Raw genomic sequence first — 15,259 nt, forward strand, 5'->3', positions numbered from 1 at the left:
CTGTAACTTATCAACCAATGGAATTGGTGACTTCGTGACAATTAGCATGAAAAGGTACCTCGTCCTCAGCTCGCAGCAATGCTGCGCAACTGGCCTTTCGCGAAAGAGGCTTACTCGGTCGTCTTCGTAAGAAAGCGACACAAATCATCCGTGTGTGAACGAGAAGCCCCGCGAGTGACTCCGCCGGAGGTTTTGATTGGAAATGCAAAGCTTGATTTGCGATAGGTCATTTCCAACTCGGATTCTGGACGAGTGAAAGCGCCGTTCTGCCGGAACCGAATGAACGCAGGAACACTGATGGCGAGTCCAGGTTGCGACGGTCAGTCACCGACGCGGATAAGTACTCATCGCAAGTGGTTTGCTACCCGGGTGAGGCAAAGAAGCAGACACGTTCGTTAGGACAACGCCAACGTGTCTGCACCCGGCGTCGTCTCGCGCCACGCTCCATGTTTCGCAGCGACATCTGGGGTTAGAAGGTAGGATAGAATGGGAAGCTAATTACGTTGAAGCGTCCCCTGCATCACAGGCTGAACGGAGCTGGCGCAGCGATGGACGGTCACCGGTACTCGTCCTGATGTCATAAGCGATGACATAAGCAGCGCATGCCCATTTGTGGTGATGCCCGGCGTCCCACATTCGACGGCCTAGTTATATATTCAGCCCGTTTGTAACGCACCCGCTTTCGCTAGCTCTCATCAACATCCCGCTCCTGCTTTGAGCATCTGTAACGTTCCCCACTTGCCCGCCGATGGCCTCTGCACCATCTGTGCCTCCTGTCAACATCATCAACGTACGCGCTGCCAAAAATGCGACTAATGGCGAAGGTAGCATCCGTGACCAGATTATCGCGGGCCTGTCGCGCCCAGCAGGCCAAAAGTCTCTTTCAACGATGCTTTTGTATGACGAGCGTGGCTTGAGGCTGTACGACGACATTACCACCAAGGCTCCCGAATACTATCTGTTTCCCGCTGAGGAGCAGATCTTTAAACAACATGCGGACGACATTGCTGCTGCCATGCATGCGCGTGATGGCGGTAAGCTGAAGACGGAGGAGGCGATTGTCGAGCTCGGAGCAGGGTGAGTCCGCATATTCAGTCAAGCACCTGGTCGGGCGCAACGCACAGCCAGATCGTTGGATCTAGTATGGATCTGTAAATCCACGTGTCTACCACGGTGTACGCGATCACGTGACATGGTACTGATGTGCTCCCACAGATCCCTCAGGAAGACTTCTCACATCCTCCGTGCACTCGCAGAACTTGTACCACCCACTGTGGAGTCGCCGATAACCTACTATGCCCTCGACTTGCAAGAGAGCGAGCTCAAGAGGACGCTGGAGGAGCTCAATCGCTCAGAGATAGGAGCTATGATCAACGGCAAGGTCACTACGCAGGGGCTTTGCGCCACTTATGATGACGGACTCAACTTCATACAAGAGGGCGGGCTCGAAGATCGTGGCGACGTCGATCGCCTGTCCATCATGCTAATTGGAGCCCACAAGCCAAGCAGGGACACGTCTCCCAGCGCCACGTCCGATTTGTCCGGAAGAGACAGCGTGGAAGCGGATTCAACTCCGCCCTCGACTCCGGGCGCGCGGCAGCCCGTGCACTTGTTGTTCCTGGGCTCATCTCTCGGCAACTTTACTCGTGGGGAGGATGCTGCGTTCCTGCGGTCCTTGCCATTGAGACCCGATTCTGGTGATACACTATTATTGGGTTTGGATCATGACAATGACCCCAGCGAGATCGAGTTGGCGTACAACGATCCCAAGGGCATTACGAGAGAGTTCATAATGAATGGTTTACGATGCACAGGTAGAGCACTAGGCGACGAGAGCTTGTTCGATGAGAGTAAGTGGGAATATGTGGGGAAGTACAATGCGGACGAACGTAGGCTACCTGAGCCTCCGGTGTATGATGCTGAGCCTCACATACTGCACAGGGAGACATGAGGCCTATTACAAATCCATTTATGCTCAAAGTACCGTCGATCCCGCCACATCAGCGAGGTATGCGTACGAGAAAGACGAACTTGTCCGTATTGAAGTGTCATATAAGGTTCGTCCAATTATCCTGTGTATCATCATTCACTGCGTAACAGACATCGTCACAGTTTTCAGAACGCGATGCCTACACGTTGTTCACAAGGGCCAATTTGCGGCCCATTCACCGCTGGTTAGACAGCTCCTCGAGATACTCTTTGTGGTTGCTCGAGCGCCCACCCTTCATGTTCCCTTTGCTCTCACCATCTATCGGTGCTCCTGAGAAAGCTGCTCTGGTTCCTGCAAGCAAGTCATCTCAAACCCCCTTCGGCATGCCCACTCTAGATGACTGGCAGAACATGTGGGACGCATGGGACTTCATCACGCAGCGCATGATCCCGCCGTCAATGATGTTCCAGAAACCGATCGACTTACGGCACATCTGCTTGTTCTACCTGGGGCATATACCGACGTTTTTGTCCATTCATCTCTCGCGGCTGCTGCAGGAGCCTGATACTGAGCCCGTGAAGTTCAAGGTAAGGTGTTTCCTGGCGTGGAGATCCGGATTCAGCTGACTGAGAATGACAGTATATATTTGAAGTAAGGTTGACCAGAGAGCCTGGCTATGTTCCACCGCAGTTGTAGAGCGACTAACGTATGTCTTAGCGAGGTATTGATCCCAATGTAGATGATCCGACCCAGTGCCATGTGAGTCCCGCTACGCTACTGCGTCATGACGTTCGCTAACGTAGAGTCTCCGCCAGCCCCACTCGGAAGTGCCACAGCGCGATGAAGAATGGCCATCACTTCCGAGCATTCTATCCTATCAGTATAGCGTGCGAGAGCGGGTTCGCAAGCTGTATCGCGACATCGAGGCTGGCACTGTGAAGCTGACAAGGAAGATAGCACGGGTGCTCTTCATGACCCTTGAACACGAGGCGTTTCACGCCGAGGTAGGTCGCTCAGTTCATGTTTCAGCCCCACTATTGCGGGTATCTGATTTATATTCGTAGACCCTACTTTATATGCTTCTGCAACGCGCAGGCACAGGAACTATACCTCCTTCCGGCTTCAGCCCGCCGATGTGGTCGATCCTGGCTGAGTCATGGGATCATATCCTGCCACCCAAGTCCTCCACGGTGACGCTCGGGCCAGCGACTATTACTCTGGGCCATGATGACGACGAGGCCGAAGACTCGTCTACGGAGGTCGCTGGGCACGCTTTCGGCTGGGACAACGAGCGTCCAAAGCGAAACGTCCAGGTCGGCAAGTTCAAGATTGAATGGAGGCCTGTGACGAATGGGGAGTTCTTCGACTTTTACAGTGCAAAGGGGAGAGGCTTGGTCAGCCTTCCTGCGAGCTGGATCGAAATCGATGGAGAGATTTTCGTACGTGATCCTTGCCTAACATGTCACTATGATGTTAATATTTCGCGCGTCTTAGGTCCGCACATTGTACGGGCCGATTTCAATGAAAATCGCTAGGGATTGGCCAATCGTCACTTCCTACGACAATTTGTCGACTTATGCCCGCGTCAAGGGCGGCCGCATTCCAACCGAGCCGGAGCTGCGACTGTTCCTTGACATGTTTGAGTGCGGTTACGAAGGAGGCGCTAACATAGGATTCCGTAACTGGCACCCTGTACCGTAAGCATCTCCGTTCGTCAGCGGCTGTGCTGTCGCTAAGGTGCTTGGTATGCAGGGCTACGATGGGAGGGGAGAAGAGCGGTGGAAAGGGACACAATGGGGGCGTGTGGGAGTGGACGTCGACTGTGTTTGAGAAGCACGACGGATTTGTTCCGTCGCCGCTATACCCTGGGTAAGTGCGTTTCTCCCGACACTGCGGGTATAAATCTGATATATTCTCTACAGCTATTCCCTCGATTTCTTCGACGGCTGTCACCAGGTTGTGGTAAGTGGGCTTTGCTCTCAGTGTGAGCTGGAATTCATGTGTCGTATCGCAGATTGGAGGGTCCTATGCGACCATTCCTCGACTTGCCGAACGGCGCACGGTGAGGAATTACTACCAGCATAACTATCCGTATGCATGGGTCGGCGCTCGAATTGCGTACGATGTCTGATGGATACATGCATGAAACCTGCATCTGTACTTGTAGTATCGAATGAATTAAAGCGATTGTATGGAAGATTTGGAACGCCTTGCGAGGCTGAAGAGTTTCAGAGCATCGATGAGTATAAGCACTGTATCGCGAGCGATACTACATATGATCCCGTCTCGTACATATTCCTATACGATGTCTAGCTATCAACACATTAGGCCTATATTTATTTGATCTTCACCTTTTTCGTGACAAATCCTTTTTGAACCCGGTTAAGTTCCTATCCCAAAATGGGGATATAAAGGAAATCACTAAACCGAATTTATGAACAAAAATTGCAATTGCGGAATGAAAAATGTCTCCTTCGCTTCTTATAACCCTCTATGCTTTGGAAAGTGGCTTCACACTTGCTGCGAGCCGAAGAATCTTCTGTCTTCCGCGGGTCCGAATTAACACCTCCGTGCTCAAAACATGGTGAAGATAGCTGCTCTGAAGGGCATTTCTCGCACGCCAAAGTCTCCCAGAAGAGAAATTCGCGAAGAGAAAAAGCGCAGCCATGCATGGATGAATGTCTCTGATGACGACCTGGAAGTCAAGAAGGGTTCGAGGGTCCAAAATAGTTCCTTGAAAAACGCGCAGAGCACACCGCGAAAGCCTTCGTTTGAGACGAGGAAGAAAGCGCGGGTCGACACTCCAGGAAAGAATCATGCAAGCGGGACCAAGGCTGCACTCATAATGGAGCAGAGGAAGGATCTTCCAATTGCATCAGGTACGACTAGTTGCGTGTCATTTGTCCGCGCGCAGATCCGCTTATGAGTGGGATGGCAGGCAAGGAGGCGTTAGTCGAGGTAATCCTTGAACATGATGTTACAATCCTTATCGGCGAGACGGGCTCGGGAAAGACGACGCGTAAGTCACTTTCACTGTACATCAGGAAGTAGGTCAAATCCAGAATCATAGAGGTTCCGCAATACTTGCTCGAGTCCGGTATCGCCGGCCAAGGCATGATAGCTGTCACTCAGCCTCGAAAAGTCGCTGCAACGTCGCTGGCAGCACGGGTTGCAGCTGAACAGAACGGTTCTGTCGGTGGTGTCGTTGGCTACTCAGTACGCTTCAACGAGGCGTCGTCCGACCAGACGCGCATCAAGTATGTCACCGATGGCATGCTCGTACGCGAGCTGCTCGGAGACCCGCTGCTATCGCGTTATAGCGTAATCATAATAGACGAAGCACATGAGCGTACGCTGCGTACCGATCTGCTCATCACGAATCTGAAGTCCATCCAGAAAAAGAGGAACAGTCCGTCTGATGCGAAGGGGAAGGGTTCGGCGGCGAAGATGAACCCGCTCAAGATTGTGATTATGAGTGCTACCCTAGACGCGGAGAAGTTCAGCAGATTCTATGACAAGTGAGTCCGATCGTTTCCCTACCCCAGAAAGCATGCTAATGGCCGGCGTTCATTAGTGCGAAGATTGTTTACGTGAAGGGCCGACAACATCCTGTTACGATCTTTCACACCTCTGCTGGTCAGCCGGATTACGTCGACTCGGCGCTCAGAACATTTTTCCAAATCCACACGGATCAGCCTTCGGGCGATGTCTTGATATTCCTTCCTGGTATGGCAAACATTCTACCCGAATCTTGAGTTATCAACTGACACACGTTCTAGGGCAGGAGGATATAGAGAGTTTGGAGAAGTCGATCAAAATATATGCTGATAGGTTGCCGAAAGACAGTCCAGGGGTACGTCCGCTTATCGTTTTACTTTGTGTACACTCCATATGTCTTGTTCTCTTTAGATCACAACATGTCCCATGTATGCGGCATTACCTCCAAACCAACAAGGAAGGATATTTACCCCAACACCGCCCAATACCCGAAAGTGCATATTGGCCACTAACATCGCGGAAACGTCTATTACGATACCCGGGATCAAATACGTTATTGACACGGGCAAGTGTAAGGAGAAACGATATATCGTCCGGGACGCAGGCTCTGGTGAGTCACGACTGTTTTTCGAAGATGTGACCAAGTTTGATATTTTGACAGGCTTTGATACTCTCCTTACGAAAGACATCACAAAGTCATCCGCAATGCAGCGAGCGGGTCGTGCCGGTCGCGAGGTCAGAATCCTGTACCGTTCGCGAGCCATTAATTGACCTTTCCGCACTGCTGGATAGGGTTCCGGATTTTGCTTCCGATTGTACACGGAAGAAGCGTTCAATGCTATGCCCGATTCTGCTGAGCCAGAGATCCGTCGATGTGCACTGGCGTCCAGTCTGCTTCAGCTCAAATGTCTCGGGCAAGACCTCGAAGAATTAGACTTCATGGACGAGCCTGATGCGGGAGCCAGTGAGTCTACAGACGAACATCAACTAAGCAATGAATGTTACTGAGATCAGAGTAGTCGCCGCGGCGCTCAAGAGCCTGTATTTGTTGGGTGCGCTCGACAGCAAGAAACGCCTGACGCAGTTGGGCAGAGCTATGGCAGTCCTTCCCCTCGAGCCCAACCTCGCGCGCGCCATCGTCGCATCACGCGAGCTGGGCTGTACGCTCGAAGTCATTGATATCGTTTCCGTCCTCTCGGCGTCATCTAAACCTTTCTTCGACTCTGTGGGCGACCGCGAAGCCGGGCTCGAAGCGCGACAGAAGTTCCGCCATCGCAGTGGCGATCACATGACAATCCTGAACGTCGTGCGCGCGTACCAGGAGATTGCCAAGGCTGAGAGCAAGAATGGTCGGCGGAAGTGGTGTCAGAAGCAGTTTCTGAATGAGCGGTGCCTGCTTGAGGCGCAGGATGTCAAGAACCAGCTGAGGGAGGTGTGTGCGCGGATGGGGATTGATTGGAAGGTGTCATGTGGGGATCAGGAACAGAATGTGCTGAAGAGCCTGGTACGCGGGCTTGTGCAGCATGCGGCGTTCTTGCAGCCGGATGGCTCATATAAACAGCTGATGGGTCCTTCGGTAAGTCGCATTGGTCGAGCGTTTCAGGCACCATTCGCTGATCGAGTTCGCAGATTGTCAAGATTCATCCATCGTCTTCGCTATGCGACAAAAAGGTACCGGCGATAATATTCGATGAATTGGTACGTGCGTCTATCGACGCGGTTGAATGATGCTGATGCCGTGCTGCGTAGGTATACACGAGCAATATTTATGCTCGCGGAGTGTCTGCTGTGCCCCGTAGCTATATTGCAGAGGTGCCGGTGTTAAATCAGAAAAGCGTATAGTGGTGTGGGCGCATATCTATACCCATGGAAGTCTGTCGGCTTTTGTTCATCCTTATTTTCACGTCTTACATCACATAGGTGTTTGCGACCATTCGCTTTTGGATCGTGCTTGCTGTGCCACCCTTTGTTGATGCTGTATCTACTTTGTGGAGTTACCCATGCTCATGCTAATTTTGACTACTTCATGGATATGACGTGACGGCGTGACCATGCGCGCGCGTCTGGAATCCAGCGTGACCTGGCGCGCGCTTGACGCGTCGCTGCATCCGCCTTCAATGTTCTTCTTGTCCTGACCTTGCACTATGAATGGCAACGTCTGGTATACTCCCCAAGCCGGCTCTTACTACGGGAACTACTCATCCCCTACTGCTTATGACCCTGCTCCTGGCGTAAATGACTCGGTGCAAGACGCGCACCGCCTCCTGGCTGTGTATCCATTCGCCTCTGCAACTCCTTCCACACATGGTCAGTTGCTCAGAATGACAAAGGCCGCATACATTCACGTATATTGATAGTGACGAGGCACCTCGGTAGTCTTACCGTTACTGCCCATCCTCCCTCTTATGTACAACCGTACTCATATGGCGGTGCGGCACCCACATACCACTTACCGGAGTCAACCGAGTATATGCATGAGCTGAACCATCTCGCCGCACCATCGATCCCAACCAACGACGGTGGATACTGGGAAAATGCAAGGAATGATGCGATTAGATATCTAGGCGAACAAAGGCCCTCAGTGAATTCTCTGCACACTCGTCCTGGTTATGCCTATGAGTCTAGCGCTAGCAACTATTACTATCAGAATGCGAGCCCTTGGCAACAGACATACCCTCTTCCATCCAGCTATCAGACTATACCTTTCGCACAGTCTGTGTTCCAATATACCTCTCCGTCGTCTTCCTATCCCACCCCGCCACCTCCGGGCATCCGATCGTCCTCCTCTTCGCTTGCCAATGCCCTGGGCGAGCCTGTACCAAAGCCAGCAAGGACGGTGTACCATCCCGAAGAGTCTGCACAGTTCTTCAACAATTTTCTCGCAGAGTCTTCTGCCCAGGCGTCTTCATCACAGCAGACTGCAGCTCCCGCCGTGCACCAGGATGTCAAGGCTTCTCCACGAAAGCTTGCTAGAATTGTTCAGAAAAGGGAGGACAGTCCTGATCCGTTGGCGTTTGATGTGTCTAGCCCTGAGATGCCTAATGTGACAGCAACGCCACGGAAACGCAAGCAGATGGCATATGTGGAAATTTCCTCTTCAAAGCGGCAGCATATGGAGCATACATCTATGTTTGGATACTCTGCCAGTGTGGATCCTTTTGCCTCGCAGTCTCAAAGCGCTTCTACGCCGAAGAAGAAGTTGCAGCCATACATTGACATTCCTGCCTTTCCAAAGCAGTATCTGACACCGACATCTCACAGACGCGATGGCTATCCATTAACAGGCGATGTGAAGGGTAAAGGCAGAGCTTCTGAAGGCGATGACCTAGGCGGATTCGGCTCGGACGAGGACAATTATTCAACGACTAGCGGGGCGTCGAGATCGACCACTTTCACGAGGTCTTCCGGAAAGCGTGCGACTGGTGACAGGGACGATCGAGGTTGGAGCGCCTTATAGTCTACTTTGATCATCCTGCTGACCGTTTCTCACCAGCCCCGATCGAGAAACTTATCACTCTGCTCGAAGATATCTTCGAGGCAGAGGACATGTTGCCTCCAGATGCCAGCATGCAGGATCTTCCATTGGAATGGTTCTCGGATCATACCGTCGATTGTTCGCACCCGCTGTTGCACCCATATATCGTTCGCAAGCTCATCAACCATGTGGCCAAAGTTGCACGCCCGAGCAAGCGGTCAAGAATGCCGAATCGGGACGCACAAGGCAGTGGAGGCAGTCCGCGTTCGAGAGGCAGAATGGCAGAGGTCGATACGGCCACCCTGTCCAGGATACTCAAGATTCTGGATAGAAGTATCAGAGCTGGCGAAAGTCTCGACCCGTTCGGCCTCGCGTCTAAGCAAAGCGGACGAAAGACATCCACAAAGCCTAACGGGAAAAAGAAGGTGCAAGGTGCTGACAGGCGCTCGGCTTCGGACACTCCGAAGCCCCCTGACGAAGGACAAGAATCTGAAGGGGAGACTGCTGGTGATGCTGAATCGGTCAAGGACGAGGAAGTCACTGAGGCCGATCTCGACAATCTCACCAAATTATTGGACATCGCAAGGGATAGCATCATTGCGGCGGAGTGTTGCATTGCTATCCTCGCCAGTGATAGGCTGACAAAGCAGGTACGTCGTTTATAAGTGGGCCCGACCCAGTGTCATATAATGTTTCATCGTAGTTGTACTCCGAGGAACTCATCACGACCTGCTTGAGTGCGATCAAGAACCAGCTCTCAAAAGTTGTGTATCCCTTTGTCGAGGCGTCAACTGACTCCCAGGGGCAATCGCTGCTTCTGCGACACGTCGTGGCTGCATCGTCCCGGGACAGTGTGCACCGCCAACAGGTTGCGGAGATATTCCAGGCTATCTCGTCTGTAACACCTCGCGTCACCGATCTAATTTGTGCGGACACGATGGCGATGTCCGAGACGATCATTATCCAGGCTGTCTATATCGCCATTGGGCCGTTCTTCGTGGTGGAGAATAGCGAGAACGAAGGTAAGGGGAAGAAGGACAGTGCGTTCTTAAATACGCTGGGTAGCAGTGCAATGAGAGGGCTGCGGCTGGATGCATTGTCTCTCATCCGAAGTGTAGGTCCTCCCTTGCTATTTATCCCACCCGTAGATTGTTTAAAATGGATTTTGCGAAGATATTCGCCAATCATGAAGATCAACGTGCTTGGATCATAGAAGAAATTCTCTCATCCTTGATCAAGCTCTCGGATACCAGGCAGAAAGCAGGACAATTTCGGTATGTACTTCCAGGGTTGAAGGATAACGTTACGTTGATTGATGGACGGTAGGCTTCGCGATGGCAGGTCAATTCGCACTGTGTCAGCATTGCTGCTGCAGCTTGTGCAGACATCTGCACACGACATTAATGCGGAGGCGCGTGTACTTCGCAAAGCTAGGCAACAGCTTTTGGCCATGCAGAAACACGAATCTCGCGATCAGAAAGGGCCCTTCCTCGATGAAAAAGATATGGAGGTACGCGACGGTCTATTTATTGCTCTTGGCGTATTGTACCATCACTATGCGCAGGAAATCCGATTGTATGCATCTGGTCTTGATTCTGCGACCAAAGCCGCGAAGACTATCATCATCTTCCTGACGCAGAGGTACCATTCATTTCGGTCTGCAATATCGTGTCTTCTGCTCATGTCTGAGCAGATCGGGTAAGACCAAGGTCACGAAGAATTCCAATGAGGCGGAATATCGCGCGATCTTCGACAATCTCATATCCGATCTGCTAGCCGTCCTGTTTTGGCCGGAATGGCCCGCTGCTAGTCTATTGCTCAGCATCGTTTGCAAATTTTTGGTGAGATTCACTTAGGCGTCGCGATAAACGAGAGCTCTTTCCCTTACATCAACCAGGTGTCGTCACTGGATGATGTGAAGACAACCAATCAAAACGACGGTAATGCAATGAAGATGATGGCACTGGACCATTTAGGAGTGATTGCAGCACGATTGCGGTCCACGATGCTTAAATTCCAGGACAACAGTGATGAAATTGCGACCAACAGGTTAAGACCGCTAGATGAGGTATTACTGTAGAACAGCTTGACGATGAACTGCGCTGACAATAGGCGCAGATCCTGGCGAATATAAGTATGAAACAATTCCAGAAGCTTGCGTCTGCTCATAACGATCTGGCATCCCACCTGTGCAAGCGATCGTCGGAAGATCAAGCATATGATGTACGCCCACACCGCTATAGATTACTGTATCAATTAACGTGTCTGGACAGAGCGCAAGAGAGCTTACAGCCGTTATCTGGGGCCAAGGATTGGCAGCCGCACTGCATCAATGTAGCAACATGCTCACTGACTCAGGCGAGGATCAATTTGACCCCAAGATCGACCGTAACAAGGTGCTGTCGTTCGGGTACAGAATGAAAGATGCACTTCGAGCAATCTGGGACGACCCATCTGCTGATGTGTTCGATGTCGGGTAGCTAGTCTATTCTGCGGCGACGTGAATTGTTCTCATAGTGCATATGACAGAAGTTCTTGTGATGAGGTATCGCGCGTAGATCGTCTCGCCGAGGAGATAGGGACCGTCCAGAGCTTCAAACACTCCTTCAACCCGATTCTCAACGTGGTATTGCAAGCCCTTGATGCTCCCCCGGTGTTCATGCGGACGAAGGCCTTGAAGGCTTTGGGACAGATCGTCACCAGTGATCCTAGCCTTCTCTCCATGGTAAGCTCATTACATCAGATACAGCGCGTTTTGCGTCTTCACAGCGACCTACAGCCGAATGTGCGGAGAGCGATCGAAAGCCACCTCCTGGACAGCTCATCCGCAGTTCGCGACGCGGCTGTCGAGTTAATAGGCAAATACATGATTGATTCTCCCGAGTTTGCCTCAGATTACTATCAAAAGATCGCTGAGCGTATCGCGGTGAGTGTTGAATGCGTATGGCTTACAGGTTTGTCTTATAATGGCGCCGCAGGACACGGGGCTGGGAGTTCGCAAACGTGTCATCAAGCTCCTGAGGACGATCTACGCTGCCACTGACGATAGGTCACGACGGATAGACATATGCACTCGCATTATTCTTCGCATGCTAGATGAGGACGAGACAGTCAAGGACTTGGCTGTCAAAACAATAGAGGAAATCTGGTTCTCAGGAGGAGGACAAGGACCTCAAAAGACGAGAACGGTATCAAGCACTCCTGGTGACAAGACACAGCTCCTGGCGAAGGTAGGAGTCATCATGGGTGTATCTAGCCACTTCAAGGATAGGCAGTCGCCACTGGAGGATCTCCTGCATCAAAACATAGTCAGCAAGGAGGGTGCAGAAGCTGCAGCAGTACATGATCGGTATACAGAGATCTGCGAAGCCCTGATCGACGGGCTCGTAGATGCGTCTGACCTGCCTGATTTTGTCAGTGACTTTCGGAACATTTCATTCTCTGTTCACTAACGAGTGCAACGATTATGCAGACGATCGTCAATTGTGTGCGGACGATACACCTTTTCACCGCTGCATATCCAGCGGTATTGTCTGGGTCTAACGCATCGACATTGCTGCCATATCTGAAGAACTCGACCACAGTGCGTGATCTTGGGATCTTGCAGGGTTAGCCCTGATAAAAGAATATCTTTTGTAGCCCGAGGAGCAAATCACGTCCGATTACCTGCTTAGAATTTTCCGCGCATCGATCCCTTACATGCCCAAGACTGCAGCCAAGTTCGGTCAAGACTTGCAATTGGCTCTGCAGCCTATGATCATCAAGCCATCCACTGCTTCCGGTCTACTTGTATGGACAATTTCATGACATTGTATGATAAATTGCTCAGCTTGTTTCTAGGGCTTGCAAGAGGCTGTTGCATGTATGTGCTCCATCGTTGAACATATCACCCATGACTTTGGACGCCTTGTTGCACTTTTACGGTCTTGCAATGGTGTGTCGGAAAGGTGTTATTGCTGGCACAATGATCAACTGTCCTTTCCAGCACGACTGCAGCAAGCTACAGCGAAGCCTGTATCGCAAGCTATGAGTAATCCCGAGCAACGGGCCTTGACCATCTTACTCTTCATTGTTTCGTTGCTTTGCGAACATTGCAACTTCGACCGCATCCGGTTGGAACGCGAGAGTGCGTTGACAGTTTTCTATTCTTTATGTTTTATTCACGTTATGCGCAGGTCTTCGTGCTGAAATTGACAGCATCACTAAGGTAGGCGATTTATTCTTGTCTATGAAAATTATCGACTTATCAGGCCGTGATAGGGCTCCATCTTCGAGCATGTCTATCGCAGTCTTCTTACGCTTTACGAGAAATATCAAAACCTCGGGCTGAGAGGACGGATCTTGCAGTGCTTAGGTGCAAGCGGTTCTCAAGTTCCTACTGCGCGTTCTAACACATCTTCTCAGGTTTCCTCTTTCGCGCGCAGCCTGCGCTCATGACGATGGATCGCTCAGCAAGCATCATGGACGGGATATTTGCATCACCAGAAGAGGAAGCGCGTGGCCCGCTCCTCAAAATTCTTCTAGATTTCCTTGTCTCTGAAGCGAGCAAGCATGCAGAGAAGGAGAAAAGTTTGCGATCATCCTGTATTATACCGTCGGCGCTACTGACAGATCGTTGCGTGCTCGCAGCCAGTGCCAAGAATAAGGGCGCAGGAAAGGTCAGCATGGACGAACTGGTAGGCAACACCGACGGGTTTGCAGAGTCGGGGTCAGTCATAGGTATTGAAAAAACTTCCCCGTCACTGATGTCTAATGTTCACACAGAGTCAGCTCTGCCGTAGTCCAACGCTACCTTAACCCTATCCTCCAGGCCGCTCTGTCCAAGAACATGCAGATCCAGTCCGCGGCCGTTGACATCCTCAACTTCACGATCAAGCAAGGATTAGCGCATCCACTGCAGGTATGACTCTGCTGCTAATAATATTGTTGACACTGCTGGCTCATGTGTCACAGTCCTTCCCGGTAATCGTTGCGCTGGAGACCAGTCCCAATACCTCCTTCAGTGCCCGTGCGAGTGCTTTGCACACAATCCTGCATAGCAAGCATACGTCCCTATTAAACGCCCGATACGTCATGAGCGCAAGAGCGTCGTTCGATTATCAGAAGCAGCTGGGATTAGGGGAGGTTCAAGGTAAATCTTAAGCCAGAGATGCTACCTCGTGCGTCCTCATCGGATGATCATCAGGATATCGAATGTCGCCGGGCCCGACTGCGTTACTGCAGAAGTGGTATTCTCTCGTCCGTGAGAAGCGCGCGACAAGGCAGGACTTCCTCAAAGCCCTCGTCAAGGTTTTCGACGTAGAACCCACCGCGAAGATGTCGCAGGTGAGCCTGCTATCCTCGTGCCGAATGTATAGACGTTAATAACATCTATCAAGGACGATGTCGCCTTCATTCGATATATGGCAGAAAACTTTGCAGCACTGGAGTATAAGACGCAGGAAGAAGTACTGACGGTGCTGAAATACCTCACAGCAGTATTGTCGACCACCGGAATGCAGCTGGTGGAGATGTTATCGCCTCAGCATCTGCTTGCACAGCTGCACGAACCGATGTCGCAAGCACAGCCTGGAGATCCTCCGATGATGGCCTCGCAAAATGACCAAGCTGCCTTCACTGCTGAGTTGTCAACCGCGGCCGAGGCAGTAGCATCTCAGTCTGCGATAATGACAGGTTTGTCCCTTCGTCAACATTCTGTGGCTGCTTATTTTACAAATCGCGCACAGTACCGTTGGAGGAGAAACTCCCGCTCATGCGAACGTCGGTCGTCGTCGCAATGATCATGCTGCTCAAGGCGCATCTGAAGGCGTTGTACGGCATCTCAGAAGAGTGCGTATCGTTGTGATCCGTGCGGCCGATGGCTAACAGTGTGGACACAGGAAATGCTCAAAGTGGGTGGTGGGGAAGAAGACTGCCGTGGGCGACAGACCGGCGACACGTCGGCACGAGAGGCCCATGCTTTGGGAGCGCTTGCCGTTCGCTACGGAGCCGTTGCTGACTAGTGCTGATGTCGAGTCTCAGCGGACAAGGGTGAGTGGGTCGTAGCATATTGCGTGAACATTGGCTGATCGGATGTGCCGTAGTTCTTGCAAATTTGGAATGAAGATGGTCTTACCGCTGAACCTGAGGATGAATTCGCGTGACGAGCTTAATCTGCTCATTTTTACCTTTTCTTGGTCTTGCTGATCCGTCATCATTGTCGTTGTCTTTCGTGCACTGTTGTCCGATACTCTGATCGTCTGTGAAGCCCCTCTATCATTATTGAAGCACGTTCTTGCCCTGGTATACAGTATGCCGCATTTGTACCGTATCATGCACGCAAACCCACAATGCTCTAATTTACAATCTTGCAGAAA

At 51.5% G+C, this 15,259-nt stretch overlaps 3 protein-coding genes across 3 annotated transcripts; all 3 read left to right on the top strand.

The window, feature by feature from the left end:
* The first annotated feature begins 494 nt into the window (after positions 1-494).
* On the top strand, positions 495-4,230 carry LAESUDRAFT_719710 (DUF323 domain-containing protein). The gene is made up of 12 exons (XM_040907684.1): positions 495-1,077; positions 1,216-1,889; positions 1,942-2,057; positions 2,113-2,517; positions 2,570-2,581; positions 2,648-2,689; positions 2,746-2,934; positions 2,995-3,369; positions 3,425-3,627; positions 3,683-3,799; positions 3,853-3,892; positions 3,945-4,230. The coding sequence occupies exons 1-12, from the start codon at positions 749-751 to the stop codon at positions 4,059-4,061; spliced, it is 2,619 nt and encodes an 872-aa protein (XP_040769410.1). The 5' UTR covers positions 495-748; the 3' UTR covers positions 4,062-4,230.
* A 374-nt stretch (positions 4,231-4,604) lies between these two features.
* On the top strand, positions 4,605-7,270 carry LAESUDRAFT_641454 (P-loop containing nucleoside triphosphate hydrolase protein; the record flags this gene model as incomplete). The annotated part of the gene is made up of 11 exons (XM_040903661.1): positions 4,605-4,809; positions 4,869-4,949; positions 5,001-5,448; positions 5,505-5,656; positions 5,710-5,783; positions 5,840-6,038; positions 6,090-6,163; positions 6,221-6,392; positions 6,445-7,004; positions 7,058-7,126; positions 7,178-7,270. 11 exons carry the CDS (start codon positions 4,605-4,607, stop codon positions 7,268-7,270), a joined length of 2,127 nt encoding a protein of 708 aa, XP_040769411.1.
* Positions 7,271-7,572: 302 nt separating this feature from the next.
* LAESUDRAFT_733751 (uncharacterized protein) lies at positions 7,573-15,046 on the top strand (the record flags this gene model as incomplete). The annotated part of the gene is made up of 28 exons (XM_040910443.1): positions 7,573-7,735; positions 7,786-8,868; positions 8,922-9,553; positions 9,607-10,017; positions 10,077-10,177; positions 10,230-10,544; positions 10,597-10,744; positions 10,801-10,971; positions 11,016-11,126; positions 11,177-11,379; positions 11,433-11,628; positions 11,683-11,829; positions 11,882-12,316; positions 12,376-12,486; positions 12,543-12,692; positions 12,744-12,837; positions 12,889-13,029; positions 13,079-13,110; positions 13,164-13,257; positions 13,308-13,472; positions 13,533-13,611; positions 13,668-13,803; positions 13,857-14,034; positions 14,089-14,228; positions 14,261-14,576; positions 14,630-14,732; positions 14,783-14,933; positions 14,987-15,046. 28 exons carry the CDS (start codon positions 7,573-7,575, stop codon positions 15,044-15,046), a joined length of 6,066 nt encoding a protein of 2,021 aa, XP_040769412.1.
* Positions 15,047-15,259: the final 213 nt, after the last annotated feature.

Source organism: Laetiporus sulphureus (genome assembly GCF_001632365.1).
Source record: "Laetiporus sulphureus 93-53 unplaced genomic scaffold LAESUscaffold_2, whole genome shotgun sequence".
Classification (NCBI taxonomy): Eukaryota; Fungi; Basidiomycota; class Agaricomycetes; order Polyporales; family Laetiporaceae; genus Laetiporus; species Laetiporus sulphureus.